We start from the raw sequence: 21500 nt of genomic DNA, 5'->3' as shown, positions 1-21500 counted from the left end.
ATAAACGTCTGGGTTATCTCACTTAAAAGGTGATCAAAAAATAATATTGACTTGTATAGTAGATTGTCACGACCAGAACGGAAGTAGGACCCAGATGCGTAACCTTAATCCCAAGTTTATTAAGATTTAGAGGAAAGGCAGCGCCCGCGATCCGGTGCTCACTGGACGCGGGAAGCAAGCCGCTCATAGAATCGGAACGTGTTCCGAATGCGGATGTAGATTATCCGGAGCGGGAGATCATGGTGTAATAGACGGAAAAACAGGAGGTTAGCCGGACGGGAGAGCAGAATGTGGTCGGGGTCAAAAAACGAGTCGTCGGCCGAAACGGTAGATCAAAACGTGGTCGGGGTAAAAAACGGGTCGAAGCCGGAGACAAACGGGGAAATCAGGAACGGATGGGTTGAAAACGGGTGAAAAAGCGGGATCGAACAGGAATCAGAGTCAAAAATGCTTGCCTTGTGAAAACAGAGGTTCGCTGACGGACTGACAACAGGTGAGTGAAAGGACGGAGCTTAAGTAGGGCGGGGAACCAATAAGGAAGCCCGCAGCAAACGGTGCCAAACGAAAAAGCCCGTTTTGTAATTTCGTGGTAAACTACAGAAGATACATAATATTTGGTAAATCTGGTTATTTTTTTCTAAATTACTTATAGGACGAAAAATGTGCATTCATTTCACCTAACATGATCCTCACCGAGAGGGAGCTGACAAAATTATCCTCCATCTTGTTGCTACATGATGCGACTAAACCAAAAACCTCCCGAAAGGCTTGGCAAAAAAACAAAAATAGATGAAAAATCACGTAGTTTGCTCACTGTGTTTAAAGAATAATCCAAAACTGAATACAGGAGTAGGTTCATTAAGAAGTGTTTCGCATGAATATTTAGCATTTATTTTAGCTTCAAGTTAAAATATGGAGCACAAAAATATGGGTTCCGGGTTTTCTGCATCACTTTTGGAAATTTCATAATAAATAAATACATAGTGTTATAGTAAAAATATGAATAAAATATGTCCGTAAACAATAATAATACGTAAAGACACAGGGTGTAAAATGTTGAGCCCCCTCGTGGTACAAAAAAAATTCAGTAAGAAAATAGACAAAGATACACTCATCTCATCTCATCTCATTAGCTGTGCTGGAGCCCATCCCAGCAATCATCGGGCAGTGGGCAGGGGACACCCTGAACTGGTTGCCAGCCAATCGCAGGGCACACAGGGACAGACAACTCGCTCGCTCATTCACACCTAGGGACAATTTGGACCGGCCAATCCACCTGAAATGCATGTCTTTGGAATGTGGGAGCAAACCGGAGTGCCCGTAGAAAACCCACGCAAGCACGAGGAGAACATACAAACTCCGTAGCTGGATTTGAACCCACACAGGAGGTTCCCAAGACCTTAGAACTGTGCCGCACACGCGCTAACCACTGCGCTGCCGTGGTGGCCCAAAGATACACTAATCATACCAATTATTACTTATAAAACGTTTTTATATAGTTTACATAGTCGCCTGTACAACCTTCTGAGTCTTTTTGTGATTAAGTGCTGCATAAATAAACTTGAGTTGACTTTAACACTGTTTAATTGTTCTCAAGCTTGTTTTAAGCAATTCAAACTTGATTATTATATTGCATTTGCAGGTATAGACTAAAATAAGTTTAAAGGATCTTTATTTGACTTTCACTCAAGTAAAGATAGAACGTTGAAATGCACGCTGACAAACATATTATGGCATGTTTTTATTTCAATTGTCACCCTAGTTCAAATGAGGAACGGCGTTATTATGCAGACAAGTAAACAAATACAGTAAAAATTGGGGATTGGGAAATCCCTTGACAATTTTGCTTAGGTCACATTTTATCCCTACTGCATTGGTTGTAAGATGTCTTATTGCACTAATCTGCGGTCTGTGCAGCCCTTTGAGACTCTTTGTGATTTAGGACTTTACAAATAAACAGGACTTGACTTGAATTTAAGTCTCCGTAGTTTGTATTTTTCCTCGTGCTTTTTAGAACTCGTTTTCAGTTGCACTAAGCAATATAGCGGCATGCAGTGGTCAAATAATAAACACAGACCCTCTAAGTAATACAGAAAAAACTCCTGAAACTTTTGTCTTTTTGTTTCAGATGTATAACATTTCTTAAAAGAAAACATTTCAAATGCCACTTGATAAACACAAGTTGTATCACAACGTTTAAAGAGACAGGGTGTATTAATATAACGTCATCTACAGGGTTGGGTAAGGTTACTTTAACTTGATTACTTTCAATTACTTTTGGATTACTCCAATACCAAATATGCTAATAAAAGACAAAAGAAACTAAATATGAATACAATTATGACTCACAACACATGGTAAGCTTTCTCTCCTGGCTTTGATCTCTTTGATCTCCTGCAAAACTAACATAAAATGCGACAGAAACAAAATGAAAATAAATCCAAACAGCTTGCCAAAATCATTTTTGCCGTTCCATGTATTCCGTTACTCCCCAAGCCTGCACAAAATTTAGTAATTTTATTCATATTTAGTTTCTTTTGTCTTTTATTAGCATATTTGGTATTAGAGTAATCCAAAAGTAATTGAAAGTAATCAAGTTAAAGTAACCCTACCCAACCCTGGTCATCTAGTGGTCAAATAATACCTTGTGAAATGTCTCCTTGTGCTTTTTAGCACTTGTTTTCAGTTGCACTACGCAATACAGCACCATCTAGTGTGTCCCAGATCAAAGGGAAAATATCAGTACAATCTTTACAATAGGCTTCATGAAAAAACCTGAATACAGTTGCTACAATTTTTCATTCTACTTCCATCTTTCATATTGGAAATAAATAGAAAGGAATAAAGTGCCTACTCAAAACTGTCCTCAACATATTGCCTATTGGTTTGCAGCTCAGGGGTGAGCAGGTTTTTTGAGTCGGTGGCTACATTACAATGAAAAATATTCGAAGGAAAAAATGGCTGAATGACGTATCTAATTTTGTTTCTCTTTTGCATTTACCTTCATAAGTTATGTTTCATTGTCTTTTTATTCACAGGGTACCATTTCATCCATTTTGTTTTGAGACAATCAAAATATACGAATCAATATATGTATTCACAAATACAAATTTTAAATCATATAATTATTATCACCCTTTTTAGGGCACTAAATTAAATGATTTAAATTTAACAACTCAAAGCAATAGGACTACTTCAGAAGTGTTTTATTGAATGAAATGTAGAGCATGATAAATAAATTGGTACAAAAACTTAGCCAGATATTTGAATGTTGGTCATGAGGCTAATGAAAAATATTGTATTTAATGGGGTTACACCCAGGGACACAGGCTAAGAAATCCATAGGAGTGCATCCGTATTGCCTTAGTCAGCAAAAAACAGCTACACTGGGTTGTTTATTTAGTGGACATTTTCAAACTACAGGTCATTGACCTGACGTGTTGCGCCTTTATTTTTCTCTTTTGCTTCTCTCAGCATTGTCTCGCAGCCAGATTCTATCTGTTGGCTGGCCTTATCTGGCCCGTGGGCCCTAGTTTGCCCACACCTGCTTCGGATCATAAATAGAATGTAATAAATAATTTTACAATATAAATTATTTCCCCAAGAGGTATGGTCAAAAAGCAATATCGATTTGAATGATTTCAGTTCAGGTCTGGTTGTCTTCTGTGGGCTGACGCTGTGTTGAGTTGAGCAAATTTTCCAATATTTCCAACGCTTCCTTGAGCTCCCCCGTTGTCAGGACGTTGAGTTCCTGCATCTCGTCCGGAGATAACCTGATTGGCCGGCCCCCATCCAATCGGCTGCGGCTCGGGGCAGTGTGGATGCCTCGCAGCTTCACTTGCAGCCAATCGCGGCGATCCAGCACTTGCTTGTGCTCCCCAAGGTTGTGCATGAGCTGGACCTCACTCACTGTCCTTTTCCTAGACAACATAAGACGTAGAGGTTACTTTCCCCGTTCTTGATGTTGATCATTTGTCTAAAACAAGGATGGGCAAACTACATTTCCGAGAGAAGCACAAGAGAAAAATCGGCCGCAATCACGTGAAACAATAACTCGCAGTTTTAAATATGAGGATCCACCAAAGTTAAGCGCCACTCCCAACAACTTGCCGACTAACATTTATCAACCAGAGAACATTTGAGGAAACACCCATTCTGATGTTATTTGACTTAAAACGGCAGTCACGGATGCATGAGCTGTTTATCCCAATTTGATTGCACATACCTCGATTAGAAAATACACAATTTCAAAATAGCACCTGGGTGTTTTTGCAGAGGTTTAAAAAATATATAGCTCTATTCGATGTTATGAATGGAATTAAATTGTCTTTATGGTCATTGATATCAACGTTGTGAACATTGGATGCATGAGATTAGACATGGGACTCCAGGGTAAATATATAATGCAGGGGTGCTCACACTTTTACAGTATACGAGCTACTTAAAAATGAGCAAGTCGAAATATTCTTACTTTTACGGAAACTGCAAAACAATCAAATATTTCGGAATGATTTAAGGATTCTATTTACATTCTTTGGCTGAAGTAAAAACTAAGTAAATCAAATGAAGATTTCGGATTTTGGACCATTTCTAACTTCTGTAATTGAATCCTGAAATTATTTCTCAATGCAAGCCTAAATAAATCAAATGTGTTTTCTCAAAATAAAACAGTCCAATATTAAAACTTTAAGTCAGACTTTTTTTCAAGGCCAGTGATGTTGCAAAGAAATTAAAATTAACAATGTAATGCTAACATGCAGCATTTGACCGTTAGATGGCGGTGTGTCCCTAGAAATATAAACCACTGAATACAGTTTCCCATGATCTACCAGTACTACCTCTGGGATCCACCAGTAGATCACAATTTACGTAAAAAGCACCACTGATGTAATGAATATTTTAAAGAGAAAAACAAGATAAAAGACTGTCAGGATAAATAGGCAAAAGTATTTACAAAGTAGTTCTTAAAAACTAGCCTCAGTTATAATAACAGTGCAATGAAATAATAACGCATCGTAACTGAAAAATTGTGCAATCACATTTAGCAAAAACAAAAGAAATTCCCAAATATATATTTTCACAGTTTTGCGTGCTTGTTTAGGGTGGTGATGGCCCTGGGGAAGAAACTGTCTCCGAGCCTGTAATAATAGATACGAAATTTAAAAGAGAAATTCCCAATTTCAGGTAAAGAATTTTATTTAAAAAATAAAAATAAAAAGAAGAAAATTAATTTTTAAATATTAAATAAATCATTGGAAATAATGCTAAGACATATGTTAAAAATGACTAATATAAAAATGTTATGTTATCTTTGTTGTCTTTCTTATCCTGTGTCCTTTCACACTTCCCATAAAAACATGTTTTTTTCATAGAACTAATGGCAAACATTCAAATAGCTTAGTGCATTTTTCTGTTACTTGCTTTTTTTAAAGATCAATTTTATTTATCTAGATATTAAATTTCATGCAACAAAACACTTCTGAAATAGCCCCAATACATTGAGTTTTTCAATGCAAATTAAAAAAGGGAGATATTGTTTTGCTATTACTTTTAAATACAAGTGAAGTTTTTATTTGCAAATAAATATATAATTTTGGTATATTTTGTATGTTTTAAAAAAGGAAATGGTACCTTTATGAACAAATATGCAATAAAACATAACTTGATGGTAAAAGTAAACCAGAAAAAATAATGGCTTATATTATCTTCTTTCCTCGTGTATTGTTTCGGATTTTAGACGATCAGCATATACAAAGCATTAAATGTATTAGTCAGTAATTCTTCTTTTACAGGCCCCCATGCAATTTCTGCAAACCAATGCGACCCATTACTCAAAAATTTGCCCATCCCTAGTCTGAATGAAAATACCAGGGCATACTTAAGCTATTTGAATATATAGGGAATGGAAGTTTACCTGAGCGGGTGCCCAAATGTGACAAAGAAGAGATGCAAAATGCAAAGACTGCTCAAAAGCACTTTACACTGAAAACTTCTCATGATGATCTAACTTGATAACCTGTGAAAAGAGAGCGTAAACAATCACAAACCAACACAAATTAAATGTCGCTGCATATGCATGCATATCATTGACTATTCAGTAGCAAAAATAAGGAATACAAAAAAGATAGGACCTCTGAAAAAAACTCCTTTAAAGGATTACTTGGCAAAATTAGTTTAACATACCTAATGGAGAATATCCCGAGTCCAAAAGTATTAGAGAGATACAATCATCGTCAAATTCTACTTTGTTTGGCTACTATCAGTGAGATTAGCACAAGACTGGTGTTCCTTTTATAGCCAGTTGGCCCAGCCATTGATGACTTGCTGCTATTAGTCCTGATGATGTCACACCGCAGCCCAGGAATGACAACACCTCTTTTTTCGCTTTGGGCTTTTTACCATCCTCATAGCGAACCAAAAATACTCAAACACAACCCATAAACGAAAGGACACAAACATTTAGGGTCCAAGACCCTAAAGCGTTGTTGAAATATATGCCTTTAATAGAGTAACACTTATTTTTCCCCAATTATTTTTTAAATATATTTTTTACCCAGTGCAAGGTTTTTGTGTGTTAAATTCATACTTTTACCGAACGCAAAACTTTATTCCACGTGGACTTTCCATTTCAATTTGTTCACATCCGACCTTTTAATCAGACTCTTAACCTTCCGCGCAACAATAGTTGCCGGGTGTGGATGGATTTATAACTGCTGTTGACCATTAGGAAGTCTCCGTGGTTACGTTGAGTCTTTACTCAAGAATTAGTATTGTTTAAACAGTTTGCTTCCCAAAAAGGAACTTTTACACTGATCTGACGTCAGAGAATAAGTCTTGAATGAAAGAGTGTGAGAGTAGGGTTTGCTGGTGGCGTCAAAGGGTAATCCCGTAGATCGTCACTGTCTTTATTATCGTTGAGGAATTTGTGCGTGTGTTCATGCGGATGTATTGTAAGGTGGATTTACATTAAACATACCTTCCTTGTTCGATTGTAATCAGATATTATCAGTGTTGGGACGGAAGATGTTACTGGGAAGCAACTACTTTTCTCTGTATACTGTAACGCCATAATAATAACATTTTACCTGGTGCGTCACTCCGCTACTTGGTAAATGCAGATCATAAATTACTTACGTTGTCACATTCATTCCTCCTTCCACATGGCATATTCTGTTTTAATTTACAAAATACAACTGAAAACAGTTTTGGAGTCGAAAACGTTACATTTCTCCTCAAGTAGATATTCTCCCTACCGTACAGTGGAACCTCGGTTATCAAACGCCTCTCAGTTGGAACAAATCGGTTCTCGACCCAAAATTTCGAGAAATTCTTGCTTCGCTTTTCGTTCAAAAAAATCGGAGTTCGAACGCCGGTACGCTAGGGTGCGATGCTGAGCGGCGTACGGGTGTAGATCGTGTAAATTGCCCCCACCCCTCGTGAAGAACTGTTATGACGTGCGCGCGCACTTCTTTTCGCTTTTAATATCAGTGAACGGAGTGTTTTAGCCCCTAATTATGCCTCCGAAGAAGGTCGGTGCAAGCAGCAAAGTTGCTACAGGTGAAAAAAGAAGAGTAGTGCGTACAACTATTGCATTTAAGAAAGAAATAATAGCAAAACGAAGAAGGTGTGCAAGTTTCCGATCTTGCTATACATACAGCATGGCTTCTGCTGAGCACCACAAAGGTAAGACATCCTATTCATAATTCTTTTCTTTATCCTTTCACCGCTCACCACTTTTTGTGGAGACCCGGGTGCTAAATGACGTGTAAACGGCCTGATTTTTTTATTTTTACACGTTCATGTTAGCGTAATCTTTCGCACGAAAGATTACGCTAACGCGAACGTATGATTAGCCTGGGTTAGCTTCATGTTTACGTTCATGGTAAACATTCAGGGGGTTGGAACGGATTAAAACGATTTTACATTACTTTTAATGGGAAAAACGATTTTCGTTGATCGAACAAATCGATTTTCGAACAGGGTTCTGGAACGGATTATGGTCGAGAACCGAGGTTCCACTGTATATACTTGCATCTAAGCTTAATTTATAACTGTAAAATAAAATACTGAAATCAGGGAGTCAGCTTATATGCACATGTTCTACTGAGTGTCATCAGTAGTGAATGGTAGGAACTTAGAAGTGTGTGTACAAGGGGGCGTGGCTTTTACAAGAACAACAGACCTACGGGAAATCAATAGGACGAATGAGTGCACCAAATTTACGGTAACAGTGAGCTGAATTTTGGTGTTTTTATTGGTAAAGTTATCATAGCGATACGCCATGCCTGGAGGAAAAAGGAAATCTCCATTACAACGTTCAGCATCGTGGCACCATGAAGGAGCATTATGGGAATGAGTCCATCCAGAACACCTCTTGTACAATGATTGACCAGGATAAAGAGGTTAGACAACGTAATACGGTGAGTAAAAATATTGTGACGAGGAAACAAATGATAATGCCCTTTCCCATGTCATTTATACCCTGAATGATCTAGTACTAACACAGTGGACTCAGGTTCATTCTAAGTATGATTAAATACATCATTACTGTTGGTGGGACAACAAATAGTAATGTTATTATTATTGTTATAAATATTACTATAAAAGAACTAGTTAGCTAGCAACAGAAGTAGTAAACAGTAGACATTGATAGCAAACACTTACCATTTCCCCTTTACACTTACAAAGGGATTCGGCATTCAAGTAAATCTAAAACTGATCATGCTGTTTTTGTAAACTGCAACTCTAAAAACTAAAGTCAACGAACAAGTCTTTTCTCATGCCATTCAAAGTTGGACTGCCACTCCTGCTGTATTAGGTCAACAATGCACCCCCATCCTTTGCTGATCCAGTGATGATTTACCATCTAATTCATATTATCATTATATAATTAATATTTTTGTTTCGCAGGCTAGATGAAAAAGCCTAACGGGCTGCATGATCTATATTAAAGTTCACAGTCTAGATCCGGGATGTCCAACTCATTTTGGCTCTGGCGGGCAAAAATAGTAAAAGAATGTCGCCAAAATTTTAGCTTTGTTTTTCAGCGTACATGAGTAATCTACTCTACATGTTTTAATCACGAATGACAAAGGATATTTTCTAAACACAACACATTTATTCACAAACGGCTTTGTTTACAAGTTCATTTTAACAGTTGCATACCTGTCAAGCTCCAGGGCTCCATGCCCTTACAAACTATCGTTTTTTCCCTTACAAATACAAAATAATCTTATACCATATATTTTTTTCAAACGTGTTTATGTAGTTTAACATGTTATATTATACATGTGTTTTGTTATATATATTGTTAATGAACATTTTCTTGTGAGATACTGAGGTACTTGACATGAATGAGGTTTATCATAAAAGAAGTTCAAAAATGAAGTAGCTTGGACATTCACTGTAGAAGGAAAAAATACATGCAAATATAATTAAGTAGAATAATACATTTTCTTATTCAAATTATTCATTCATTTTCTGCATTAAATTATTGTTGGTAATATACTGATTAAAGGGATAACCACAAACCTATATTTTTTTAATTTTCTCCTCTTGTACTTCCTTTTTTCTTAACTTCTTTATACAACATAGTAATTCATAATATAATGCATCAAAGCAAGCGAGCCGTTTGAGAGGCTATCTTTAATGAGTTGAGCCGAAAAAGCCGTTTCTCTAAAAAGGGACGGACTTCCTCTCACTACACAACTCGAACTCGTTTGACTTGATTGATTTGCCCTTTCGTGATAGTGGGTGTATACCGGATGGTACCCATAAATGACAAATTTGCGTTTTTCCGTACAGATTTTCTTGTACGTCGTACACGTCTTAAAATGCATACTAAACGTACTTTGTACGGCAAAAACGTACAGCTTAACAGGTATGCAGTTGAGTGAATGCAGTTTTATAGCTGAACAGAAACCCCACGCTGTACATACTTAACACTCCCCTCTAGCGGCCAGAGGGAGCATTTAGCTTACGTTATAAAAAAATTTAATATCTTCTGTTAGAAATGACCTCGATCATAAACACTTGCTCTTTTTTTCTTACTCAGACATTTTTGGCTGTAAAGTTGTTTTTTGAACACTTTTATCGACACTATTAACAGCAAATAAACAATGTGAGGTTTGAACATTTTTTCTCGACAATCATAACAGCAATTAAGCATATTCACAATTATGTTATATCTGACAATATGACGTTTAAAATTTTTTTCGACATTTTTAACAGCAGATAAACACAAAAAATATAATAAAAATGTTGCTCCTGAGTGTGTAAAACAGTATAATACTGTGTTATACAGTCAACAGACCCCTTCTTATTCGAAGTACGGTAATAGGAAACCTGTAAATTACGTTATGTTCTTGAATGCAACGCACGAGTGGGAAACCGCAACACTTCAAAAGCGCACGCCGCTCAAGCTCAATTGAATTTAAACTTTCTTTCCCCAAAATATTCAGGTACGTTACATTATTCATCGTGAAACAAGTGAGTGATACGACTTGAGGGTTGCATATTTTAAATATGTTTGAAAGTACGATTTGTTTTCATACTAAATATGTCCATTTATTACGTTCACTTAAACTACGTCGATGTTTTCTCCAGTTCCTATCGTTTCATGATTAGGCTTAACATTCACGTTATAGACTCGGCTTAAGGTTACAACCGAAGGTTTTTGTCTTCTGCTTGATTATTGCACTTGTATTAGTCTTCAGTTAGCATCACTGTAGTGTTTTCTTGATGTAAAAAAAGGAATAGTAGCATACTTTACTCTACCCTAAAATAAAGTCAATTCTTAACCAAAATGCATGCACATACCTAGCGTAACATCGAGCTGTTCACCAAATAATTATATTTACCGGTACACTGAAAGTTATCTGATCACAAAAATAAAAACTGGTAGCATGAGCGTAACCAGCCTGCTTTTAAGGGCGCTCAAGCACCCTCAAATTCAAACCAGGCCTCCCACAAAATTATTGTCAAGTCAAGTCATGTTTTTTTGTAGAGCCTTCAATCACAATGAGTCTCAAAGAGCTGCTGATTATTGCAAACTTCAGACTATCATTACACCATCCCCTGATCTTAAACCTAGATGAGGGCAAGGATAACCTCAAAAACCTCAACATGAAGAAAACGAGTAATCCCCCTTCCAGGATGACCAATCTGCAAAGGATGTTGCAATAACAAATAATACACAGATATTGTCAACATAAAATATCAGTTATTCATCTCTCATCTCATCTCATTATCTGCACCGCTTATCCTCAGTAGGGTCGCGGGGGTGCTGGAGCCCCTCCCAGCAATCATCGTGCAGTGGACAGGGGACACCCTGAACTGATTTCCAGCCAGTCGCAGGGCACACAGGGACAGACAACTCGCTCGCTCATTCACACCTAGGGACAATTTGGACCGGCCAATCCACCTGAAATGCATGTCTTTGGAATTTGGGAGGAAACCGGAGTGCCCGGAGGAAACCCACGCAAGTACGGGGAGATCATACAAACTCTGCACAGGAAGTCCGGTAGCTGGACTTGAACCCACAAAGGAGGTTCCCAAGACCTAACGCTAACCACTGCGCCGTCGTGCTGCCCTCGATTATTCGTATGCTATAGACTAAAAGTGTGTTTTAGGCCTAGATTTAAACAGTTCCACCGAGGTTGCAGATCGAATCTCAGGGGGAGGAGCATTCCACAGCACATCATCATCAAAGTATGATATAAAATAATAAGGATGACCAGGTTGCAATGGATGTAGCATTAACTAACAATACACAAACATTGTCAACATGAAACATAGCTAATTCATAAGCTATAGAACAGGGGTGGCGAACAAGTTTGACACAAAGAGCCGACATTTTTAACTGAGAGTCAAAGAGCCACACCACGCACTGACCTGCCATGACAGACAGACACACACAAACACACACAATTAAAAGCATATTATTTCCCATAACACACTCCTCTCCTTACAATACAACAAGTATTGTTCTTGTGTTGGTTTCAAGGATAAAAAAAACAAATAATATAAAAAAAATAAACATGAAACAAGGCAAAGAGCCACAGTATATGAAAATATGATGGCTCTAGAGCCACGTATTTGCCACCCCTGCTATAGTTTATAAGTGTGTTTTAAGCCTAGATTTAAACAGTTCCACTGAGGTTGTAGATCGAATCTCAGAGGGAAGAGCATCCCACAGCTCTGGGGCATGATAGCATTTTTAAAACTCTCTTTTCCTTTATAAAGGACAGGATAGGCTTAAGTATAATGAAAAATAATTGCTAGCTAAAATATAAAAAGTAAAACAAAATAAAAATATAAACACCTCTGCTTCGGAAATATAATACTCCAACTCCTTGAAACGGTTCAGTCCATTTGATTCCTAGCACCGCTCTCACTCCTCTTTTTCGCTTGGCTAGTGTCAATTGCGGCATAGCCGCGGAGTCTGTGGGGGCTCCGGTGTATTACCTTGAGACTATGTTATTAAGGAAGTCTAATAGTGCCATTATTCGATTAAAAAAGACATTCAGTTAATAAAAATTGCCTATAACAAACATTCAATTAATAAAAAGCGGCCTTAAAATGAACATTCAATTAATAAAAACGACCTTTTAAATTAAAAAACCTCGAGCAAAATATTTTAATTAAAGTTTTATCATAATTTAACTTTACATGTTGTATCACTTCAAGTGAAATGAAAAAAAAGTTTTGAGCCAGCGAGAAACTCTGGATTCTTAACACACCCAAAGCTACAATCGCCCCTGTCTGCTAGTGTTGACAATATAATCCGCCATGTTTATCAACAGTATTGGGCACTTTACTGAAATTTAAAACGTAATTATGTAGCCCTCAGATTACTGACACCCAAATGTAGCGCATTACTCTGAAAGTAACTACCTAAGTGCATCTATCCATCCATTATCTGCACCGCTTATCCTCAGTAGGATCGCGGGGGCGCTGGATCGCATCCCAGCCATCTCCGGGCAGTGGGCGGGGACACACTGAAATGGTTGACAGCCAGTCACAGGGCATACACTCCCTCATTCAGACCTAGGGACAATTTGGACCAGCCAATTAACCTGACATGCATTTTTTGTTAATGTGGGAGGAAAACGGAGTGCCCGGAGGAAACCAACGCATGCACGGGGATAACATGCTAACTCCACACAGGAAGGTTCGATCTCGTGACCTCAGAACCGTGTCGCACACGCGCTAACCACTGCCCTGCCGTGCTGCCCTTACCTAAGTACAAATGACCGTAAATACCGTATAGAGACCCCTTAAAACCGATTAAAAATAGCTACATAATAAAGAAGTACGAGAAAATGTTTACACCAAACTGGAACGGTTGAGGCCTCAATATTTTTTTCAAAATAACAGTTGAGACACACCATATCCATTTTGTCTTTTGTGTTCAAACCCTCGAATATTTCCTTCTCGATTTCTGGGTAATGTCCAAGACGTTTTTTTTGTATATGTTTGCCCCGTTGACATTGTTGTTCCTGTATAAGCCACGCCCCCTTCCCCAGGCACTGCCTACCATTCGCCACCGGTGACACAAGACCAAATGTGTGCATATGAGCAGGCCCCCTGATTTTAGTATTTCTTTCTGTCGTTGTAAATTTGGCTCACATGCGAGTATATACAGCAGGGAGAATATTAAACTATCAGTAGGGAGAAATTACTTGGGTTCGTACTCTTTGCTTGAGGCAACGCCACTATAACTGTATTCAGTTGTAGTACTAAACATACCAACTTTGTATGTTGTATTCAGTGTTGTGATGCTGGTGAAGGGAAGGTAGTATGTGACTTGATGAGCGAAGGAGCAACTGCCCAATTGCAGTAGACGTTGTGATTCACGATCTGCTTTTAAAAAGTAACAAAGTAACGCACCATGTTGTAACGATAGTTACAAAATATGATCAATAACGCCTCACAGTATTTACCTGCAGTTCTGAATATGTCCACTAGATGTCACCAAAGCTGTATTTGCTAAAAACCATTCAGGAAACCTCAATAAATAAAAGTCAGACGCCCTGGTGAAGGCAATGAAAAAAAAAAAAGTAATTAGGGGGTCTTTGAGGAAGTTTATATGAGCTTTAGCTCCTTTCTATAATGGATATGAAATTTAACAACTAAATTCCCATTTTAAGGTGAACATTTTCATAAAATAACCCAATGTCTTTTAGATCATTACAATACAGTAAGCATTTATATTAGTCTTTTTTATGCTATTTTTTTGTCGTTTTCCAGTCTGCATGAGTTTTCAAGAGTAAAAAAAACTGTAGTGGAAATAATTCAATATTCGTTCTTGTTGCTTTTATTCAACAAAAGAGCAGTTGATAAACTCAACAAGGCATTTAATTGAATGACAGCAATAGATGTGCTACATGGGTGACTCTTAATGACTTTCAGTTATACAGTCAACAAAGTTTAATGAAACAGTTTTCCCTGTGTGCATTAATGCAGGATAATTAACATGATACAACATGTTAAGTAAATCCATGGAGATGCTATAAAACCTGTGAATTTTTCACACGATTGATAGTAGTAGTGCCAGATGTATCTCTGGAGATATTCTTTGCCTGTTTTTTATGTTGGTCTGGAGCAGGCTAGCTGTAAAGAATACAGTATATCACGGTAGTAGCTGAGCCAATTTTAACCTGCTTTTTTGCAACCAACATGAGGCTAAATTCAGCCAAAATATCAAACATATCCAGGCTTAATCCCGTATATTGATTCCTCCAATATCTCCAAGGTGTATGTGTTACTGAATCAAAGTGTGGGACAACAGACCTCAATATTCTGTTGGGTTATACAGTGTTCCCAAACATATTTCCTCCAGACCCTTTTCACCTTTTTAACCCCTTTTACTTATTTCCATGCCTGTCTAACGCCTGCCTTATCTGTTTTACAGACCCATGTCAGATGAAATTGAATTCATTTGGCAGACTCAGATTTCATCAGTGAGAAAGAGAAAAAAATCTAAATCAAAAAGGAGTGAAAAGGAATCAAAAAGTAACACAGATGGCATCTCCCCCAGGGAAGAGAAAAGATCATCTTTCAAAGATACCGTCTTGTCAAAGAAAGAAAAAAAGAAGAAGCTGCCAGCTAGTTTAAGTGACAGCAATGCTACAGAAATAGCAGGATATAAACCTAATTTGGCGATAATTAAAGTTAAAAGGAAAAAAAAGAAGCAAAAAAATGATCAAATAATTCAGGATTCCAAGAAGAAGAAACAAAGAAAAAATAAGGTAGCATTTGAGTCGCCTCAAGACGACCCTTTTGTTGAAACTTCAAAATTTGACTCTGCACCCAGCTTCCCAAAAGAGTGTACAGAATTGAAGAACGATTGTGAACATCAATCTCCACCACAAAATATTCCATGGGATGAAAGCAACAGCCAGGACTTGTTTATCACCCAAAATACATTCAGACAATCCTGTGACTCGAGCGAAGAGACCAGCGAGAAAGCTACTTTGATATCTTCGCAACAAACAGAGACGTTACGCAACCATTTAGATCACAAAAACTATGTTGACAGGCATTCTTCTCAACATCCAACCAAAAAGAAGAAAAATAAGACAAAAAAGACAAGGAGTGGGTGTCACAAATTGAAAAAGAAATATTCTCTTGAAATTGAAGAAGCAAGCCTAACAGGGGAAAACGAACCCTCGTTCTTTTATTCAAAACCTAATTTGAAAAAGATTCACAGGGAGACCTTCTCGATCAGATCACAAAAAGTTGTAAACTCAAAGAACTTTCCCCACAAGAAAATCCAGCAGACGTGTTCTTGCTTCCCTCACACCAGCGTAAAACCCACAAACTGCACCTCCACCCAGACCGAAAACTTCTTCACTTCAGAACTCTCTTCCTTCGCGGCTTTCTCCGCATATCAAGGACAGGTTGCAAGTCCTGACATCGTCAGGCCTTTGGATCTGAGCTTGCCACAAAGAGCCAGGAAAGACCTTGACAGGTTTTTGGATGTGAAGATGTCCAGTGAGGTCCAAAAGGGTAAGAGGAGGGGTACAGTCAAACCTTCTCACAGAGAAAACAACACCTCATCTTTTGTGGTTTCATCTGTGAAAGAGTTGAAGGTGAAGAAAAAGGCGGCCAGGAGTAATGAAAGCAAAGGGAAGACCATTGTGAGTCTGCTGACCGACTCAGAGTCCAAATCGAGTGACACAAGCACCTCTAGCGACGACAACGGGCGAAGCAAAAATGGCAAATTGAACCAGGTGAGAACAAGTATCGTATTTTCCAGACTATAACGTGCACCCAAAACCCCAAATTGGCCTCAAAATTTGAACTTGCACCTTATGGACCGATGCTTCTTTTGTACCAAAAATAAATTGGAAATGCATACCACTGCAATAATTGATTCGTCGATATTTATCGCTGACAGGGTTGGGTAGGGTTACTTTAACTTGATTACTTTCAATTACTTTTGGATTAACTAGAAACTAAATATGAATAAAATGATGACTCACAACACATGGTAAGGTTTCTCTCCTGGCTTTGATCTCCGGCAAAACTAACATAAAATGTGACAGGAACAAAATGAAAATAAATCCAAACAGCTTGGCAACATCATTTTTGCCGTTCCATGTATTCCGTTACTCCCCAAGCCTGCACAAAATTGAGTAATTTTATTCATATTTAGTTTCTTTTGTCTTTTGTTAGCATATTTGGTATTGGAGTAATCCAAAAGTAATTGAAAGTAATCAAGTTCAAGTAACCCTACCCAACCCTGATCGCTGACCACTATGGTTGCAACTCGGAACCAACCTGGATAGCGGCCGTTTGAGTGCAAAATCCTGACCACCAAGCCACTAGGGGCATAGGCAATAGGCCTTATATCATTATCACAATACTTGCAGTCACTGTATCAGAGACAAATGTTAAACATATGAGAACACAGGTGTTCCATTTTATTTTGCTTTTACTTAGCTCAAACTAAGCAATGTAAGTGAAGAACAATGTTGATTACATCCATGTGTTTATTCATATATTTCTAAATGACCAAACTACTCCCCACAATGCCTTTCTCTTTATATAGCCTCTAAACCCAGAATAGAATAGAATAGAATATGCCTTTATTGTCATTGTTACAACATGGGATATATTATAACAACGAAATTGGACGACTCCAGTTCCACATTTTACAGTGAGGATAATGAAACAAAGAGATAAAGGAACAAAACCTTCTTTTCTATTTCAGATTTGTTTTTGTTTTGTTTAGAATGATCAGTGGATAATGGGCTGACGCTTGTACAAATACAATATTGTTCTGAAATTATTCTCAATATATGAAAATAAAGCCTACCTGCAAAGACTTGAACTTCAATTTAACTTTAACATTTCTAAAATGTTTTCAGATTAATTTTTTGTACGAATTTAAGCCCAGTACCCGCCATTCTTACTCGGAAATCAAATCTGAAATAGAAAAAAAGGATATTGGCTATTAAATGTCAAAATGTGCATACATTTATTGGGCCCCCTGTGTAGAAGAGAATTTATTATCAAAAATAAAAACTCTGTTCTCACATTAGCTCCGCTCCCTTAATGAAAAGGTCCTTATTGTGGCTAGATTTTAATGTATTTGCTTCAAACCGGAACTTCCGGTACCCCATTTTCAGTACTATAAGGCGAGCGGGATTATAGGGCTCACCCCCAGAAAAATAGTCTTTTGTGATTTATTTTTCATATATTAGGCGTACTGGACTGTAAGGCGCATGGAATTACACCTACAGTAAGAGCTAGGGTTTCATAAAATAAATATATTTAAATAAAGATAACTGATTTCATAGATCTTAATTTATTTATTTGTTTATTTTTTCCTGGTTATTTTTTTCATTTCAATCATGTTGCAACAAACATAACGATACCAAACTGTATTACGATACCAAACTGTATGTAACATCCTACATGCTGACATTTCTTGTGTAAATATTATGTAAATGATAACTAAATACCTCCTGTATCCTCTTTGTTTTATAACCTTGTCTTCTCTGTTCCTTCATCTTCTTGGCTTTTTACCTCACTGTGAATGTGAGAAACTGGAGTGTCATGCCCAATTTTGTTGTCACAATATGTTAACCCATTTTGTAACAATGACAATAAAGGTAGATTCTATTCTATTCTAACACAAAATAAACAGATCACCTGAATACAGAGAGGACAGGTTGAAGCCAACGGCTTATAAGTGATCCTCCTCCAAAATACAATTATTCTATCAATAATATAAACAAATGATTATATCTTACATCATTATAACAATCATTTTTGGATCACGTTGTTTGAATGATGCTATATACTGTATTTTACAATTTCTGATAATTTTTTCTTTTCACATTTTTCTCACTCTAGAACAGCAATATAATGTCTAAAACCTGAGGCAAAAGAGGCATTTTCTCGTGAACATTATGTGTTTTCAGTTGTTTATGGGTGTATCTATGTCTTCAATCCTCTTGATCAGCTGCGTTTTAATTGCAGAAGAAGATTTAACATTATGACATCTGGTTTCACCACTAAAATTCATTCATTCATCAATGGTTACTCTGCTGTCCTGTCCCCTTTTTTGCCAGCTAGAAAGACAGTGAACACCGTCCCTAATAACCTCACTTCTTTCTTAAGTTGCTGTTTATTTGAACATTGGCGTTAACGTATCATGATTACTCATTGCACTCACCTGTGCCCGCTTGTTTGGCATAGCTGCTGCTTATTTCCTGATTGATTCCCCTCCTATTTATACCCAGTGCTCCAGTCACTCCTTGTCAGTCCGTCAGCGAACCTCGGCATATGCAAGGCAAGCACTTTGACTCCGGCTCCCATCGGTCCCGTCTTCATCTGTATCCTACTCGTCTGTTCCTGATTTCCCGTTGGTCTCTGGATATTGACTCGTTTTTGACCACTGACCACGCTCTGATCTCCCGCTCCGGCTATCGACCCGTTTTGCCCAATCGACCACGCTCCGATCTCCCGCTACGGCAAATCCGCTTCTACATTTCGATCACGCTCCGATCCCATGAGCTGCTTGCTCCCCCGTCCAGCGAGCACCGGATCGCTGGGGTTTGTTTCCTCGATATCCCAATAAACTTTTGAGTGAAATGTTACGCGTTTGGGTCTACCATTTGTCCTGGTTCTGACATAACCATTACCCTTATAAGGTCACTGTAAAATTGAAAACAGCACCAAAAAGACCTGCTAGCTTACTTACTTTATAGATGCATTCTAAGCAACGTTAAAACATGCTAAAAGCATTTTAACAAGTATGTTATTTTGTACAAAACATTACCATAAACAAAAATCTTCATTCAAGTAATCACAATATGTTTCCTACTTGGAGACAATTATTGTCCCGAAAAACTACAAAAGAGGATTCGAAAATTGACGTCCAAGCTCTGCGCTTGTTTTTGTTTCCTTTTAACAACAAAGAATTCACATGTTAACCACAAGAGGGCACTGGAAGACCACTCTATTGGTTTCTCAAAGGCATGACAGTTACCGTAGGCAGTATTACTTAATTTAAAATGTGCGTTTCCAATTGTATCCACCATATTTTCTGGTATATGAGCGTCCAGTAGTCTGGAAAATACGGTAAATTACATTATTGTCACTTTACTGTTTGTTTGCAGGTAAAGCCATTGCAGACAAGGCTGAATGAGTCCTTCTACTTTAAGACCAAAGGCGACTTATCACCAAGACCCGCATCACCACTTGTGATACTTTCTCAGAGCAAAGCCACTGAACAACACATCAAAGGCAAGAAAGGACATTGAAATATTCAGGAAAGGGACAATACAAAGCAAAAGTAAAGTGAAGTTGACAAACATTCTCTTGGAAAACTAATTTTATTTTTATTGTTTAATTGCGGTTCACTTAACCTGGATTATAGCTATGCCTGAACAACAGTTAAGTACTTGGTTTCTCTGTCAGGCTCAGATGGAATTTGATAGTTCAATGTTTCAAGTTGAAATGTTTTGCTGGTACAACTAATTGCTTTAAGAGAATATTATTTTTTTTTCTGCTTTCATACACGTACATTTTTTTTTACACATAAAGCAAAATTAAAAACAATAAAAAGGAGATTTTGAGGCAAGATGGTTTATTTGTCATGATGTCACAAGTTAATTAAACCTGAAGACCTTGACTCCCATCCAGATCCACAAGTGGAAGAAGACATAGATGGTGACAGGCAGCGTTGGGTGCATGTAGAGGAAATTGCTTTGAATTATATTTATTTGGTTCAGAATCTAATTTGGTGGCTACCGATTTGGCCGTCAGGTGGCGCTAACATTTTCCCACGTGAATTAGTTCCCAAAACAGCTTCTTTTTTCTAGTATAATTTATCATGAAGGAAGAAATACTCCAAACTTATTGTATTTTTCGCTTTGAATTATCAATTTGGAATTTCGTTGGTATGGGTAGTGATGGATCACCTCAAAAGAAAAATAATTTTGGCACACCAATAAATAATAAATGTGGTTTGATTCTAACAAACTACGACTTATTTACAGGGCAAAGGAAAATTGAATAATACTAAAAAATAAAGAACATTGTTGACACAATTAACTTGGGGTGTTAGCGAGGGGGAGGGAGAAGTACTAGGTTAACAGTACTGATCAATAAACCAGTTTTAAGATAATCAACTCATGTAAATGATGAGAAATTATTTCTTAGCGTGTCAGAACAATATTTATACTCAGCACGAAAACAGTTTGTTGCGTTATCTTTTCTTGCATACCTTTTGGTCAGACAATGATTAAGGGAGGAAAAAAGGTGGGGGGTGGCGGCATGGCAAACCACCCCTGCTCCGAAGGGAAGACCGCACGGTTCATAGAGAAAGCTGAATCTTTCTTCCCTCTTTTGGAGACTGATCTTGTGGACTTCAGGTGGCTCGGCAAGGGACTGATCCACGAGCCATTCAGGTTTTGTCATTGGCGTGCGGAAGGCTTCCTCACCTAAGGGCCTGCTCTGGATCCGGGCCTTTTTGTCCCCGTGGTCCAGAGGGGACAAAGGCCAGTCATGCACCGCCCCTAGGCTCCTTTTTTAGGAAGAAGTGTGTAATGAAAAGAGAAAGAGAGGAGCGTTTTAAATGATGTTGAGTCATTCACCGGAGGCATGTCCTGTGATCTGTTGGAGTTTCTGTTGATGCTTTTCAAAATAAAGTTCTCCAATTGGTGTGTAAGGTTATAGTGGGCGAAATTTCATTCGTACACGCATAATACATAACAAATGCAAATCTTCAATATTTTGATTACAAATGAAATCTTTATTATACAGCTGGAGAGTCCGGTCACTTTCTGTGAATGAATTGGGGGTTTTTCGTTGTGTTGGCAGAATCAGTGGTTGAGAAGGGTCAGGGGAAATGCCTTGCCTATGGAAAATATGTCCACCTACCCGTGGAAGCGTTTAATCTTCAATTTTTTTTTCTTGTGTAATCTTCAGAGCTTGCAAACAAACACTTGGGCTTCAAAACACTACAAGAATTTCTTCTCGAT

The 21500-nt window shown here is 37.8% G+C and overlaps 2 protein-coding genes across 11 annotated transcripts; one reads left to right on the top strand and one right to left on the bottom strand.

Moving 5' to 3' along the window:
* Window positions 1–2659: 2659 nt before the first annotated feature.
* On the bottom strand, window positions 2660–6780 carry pth1a (parathyroid hormone 1a). 4 transcript variants are annotated; one of them, XM_088339215.1, is made up of 3 exons: window positions 6649–6780; window positions 5915–6016; window positions 2660–3920 (listed from the first exon to the last, which is right to left on the bottom strand). In XM_088339215.1, exons 2-3 carry the CDS (start codon window positions 5995–5997, stop codon window positions 3647–3649), a joined length of 357 nt encoding a protein of 118 aa, XP_088195341.1. In that variant the 5' UTR covers window positions 5998–6016; window positions 6649–6780; the 3' UTR covers window positions 2660–3646. The 4 variants fall into 4 exon arrangements, with proteins under 4 accessions (XP_088195341.1, XP_088195340.1, XP_088195339.1 ...); XM_088339214.1 differs by having other exon boundaries at window positions 6587–6773; XM_088339213.1 differs by having other exon boundaries at window positions 6593–6773.
* Window positions 6781–6936: 156 nt separating this feature from the next.
* Window positions 6937–20098, top strand: LOC148362314 (uncharacterized). Of its 7 annotated transcripts, none has more exons than XM_088339713.1 (5): window positions 6937–7088; window positions 8264–8402; window positions 14915–16011; window positions 16087–16235; window positions 19635–20098. In XM_088339713.1, the coding sequence occupies exons 3-5, from the start codon at window positions 14919–14921 to the stop codon at window positions 19776–19778; spliced, it is 1386 nt and encodes a 461-aa protein (XP_088195839.1). In that variant the 5' UTR covers window positions 6937–7088; window positions 8264–8402; window positions 14915–14918; the 3' UTR covers window positions 19779–20098. The 7 variants fall into 7 exon arrangements, with proteins under 7 accessions (XP_088195839.1, XP_088195842.1, XP_088195837.1 ...); XM_088339711.1 differs by having other exon boundaries at window positions 6938–7088; window positions 8264–8420; XM_088339712.1 differs by lacking the exon at window positions 6937–7088 and adding an exon at window positions 7099–7683 and having other exon boundaries at window positions 8264–8420.
* Window positions 20099–21500: the final 1402 nt, after the last annotated feature.

Source organism: Urocampus carinirostris, chromosome 7 (genome assembly GCF_059441175.1).
Source record: "Urocampus carinirostris isolate Australia breed hairy pipefish chromosome 7, RoL_Ucar_1.0, whole genome shotgun sequence".
NCBI lineage: Eukaryota > Metazoa > Chordata > Actinopteri > Syngnathiformes > Syngnathidae > Urocampus > Urocampus carinirostris.
Note: the sequence above shows the minus strand (reverse complement) of the source record. Positions and strands in the feature narration are given on the sequence as shown.

What these genes read in the sequence shown, in the direction of transcription:
- pth1a (XM_088339215.1), bottom strand. Translation starts at nt 5,997, where the DNA reads ATGAGAAGTTTTCAGTGTAAAGTGCTTTTGAGCAGTCTTTGCATTTTG. An exon ending in ACATTTGGGCACCCGCTCAG is followed by an intron (nt 3,921 to 5,914) that starts GTAAACTTCCAT and finishes TATGTTGTCTAG; the next exon opens with GAAAAGGACAGTGAGTGAGG.
- LOC148362314 (XM_088339716.1), top strand. Translation starts at nt 14,919, where the DNA reads ATGTCAGATGAAATTGAATTCATTTGGCAGACTCAGATTTCATCAGTG. An exon ending in GTCCAGTGAGGTCCAAAAGG is followed by an intron (nt 16,012 to 16,086) that starts GTAAGAGGAGGG and finishes CATCTGTGAAAG; the next exon opens with AGTTGAAGGTGAAGAAAAAG. An exon ending in AAAATGGCAAATTGAACCAG is followed by an intron (nt 16,236 to 19,634) that starts GTGAGAACAAGT and finishes GTTTGTTTGCAG; the next exon opens with GTAAAGCCATTGCAGACAAG.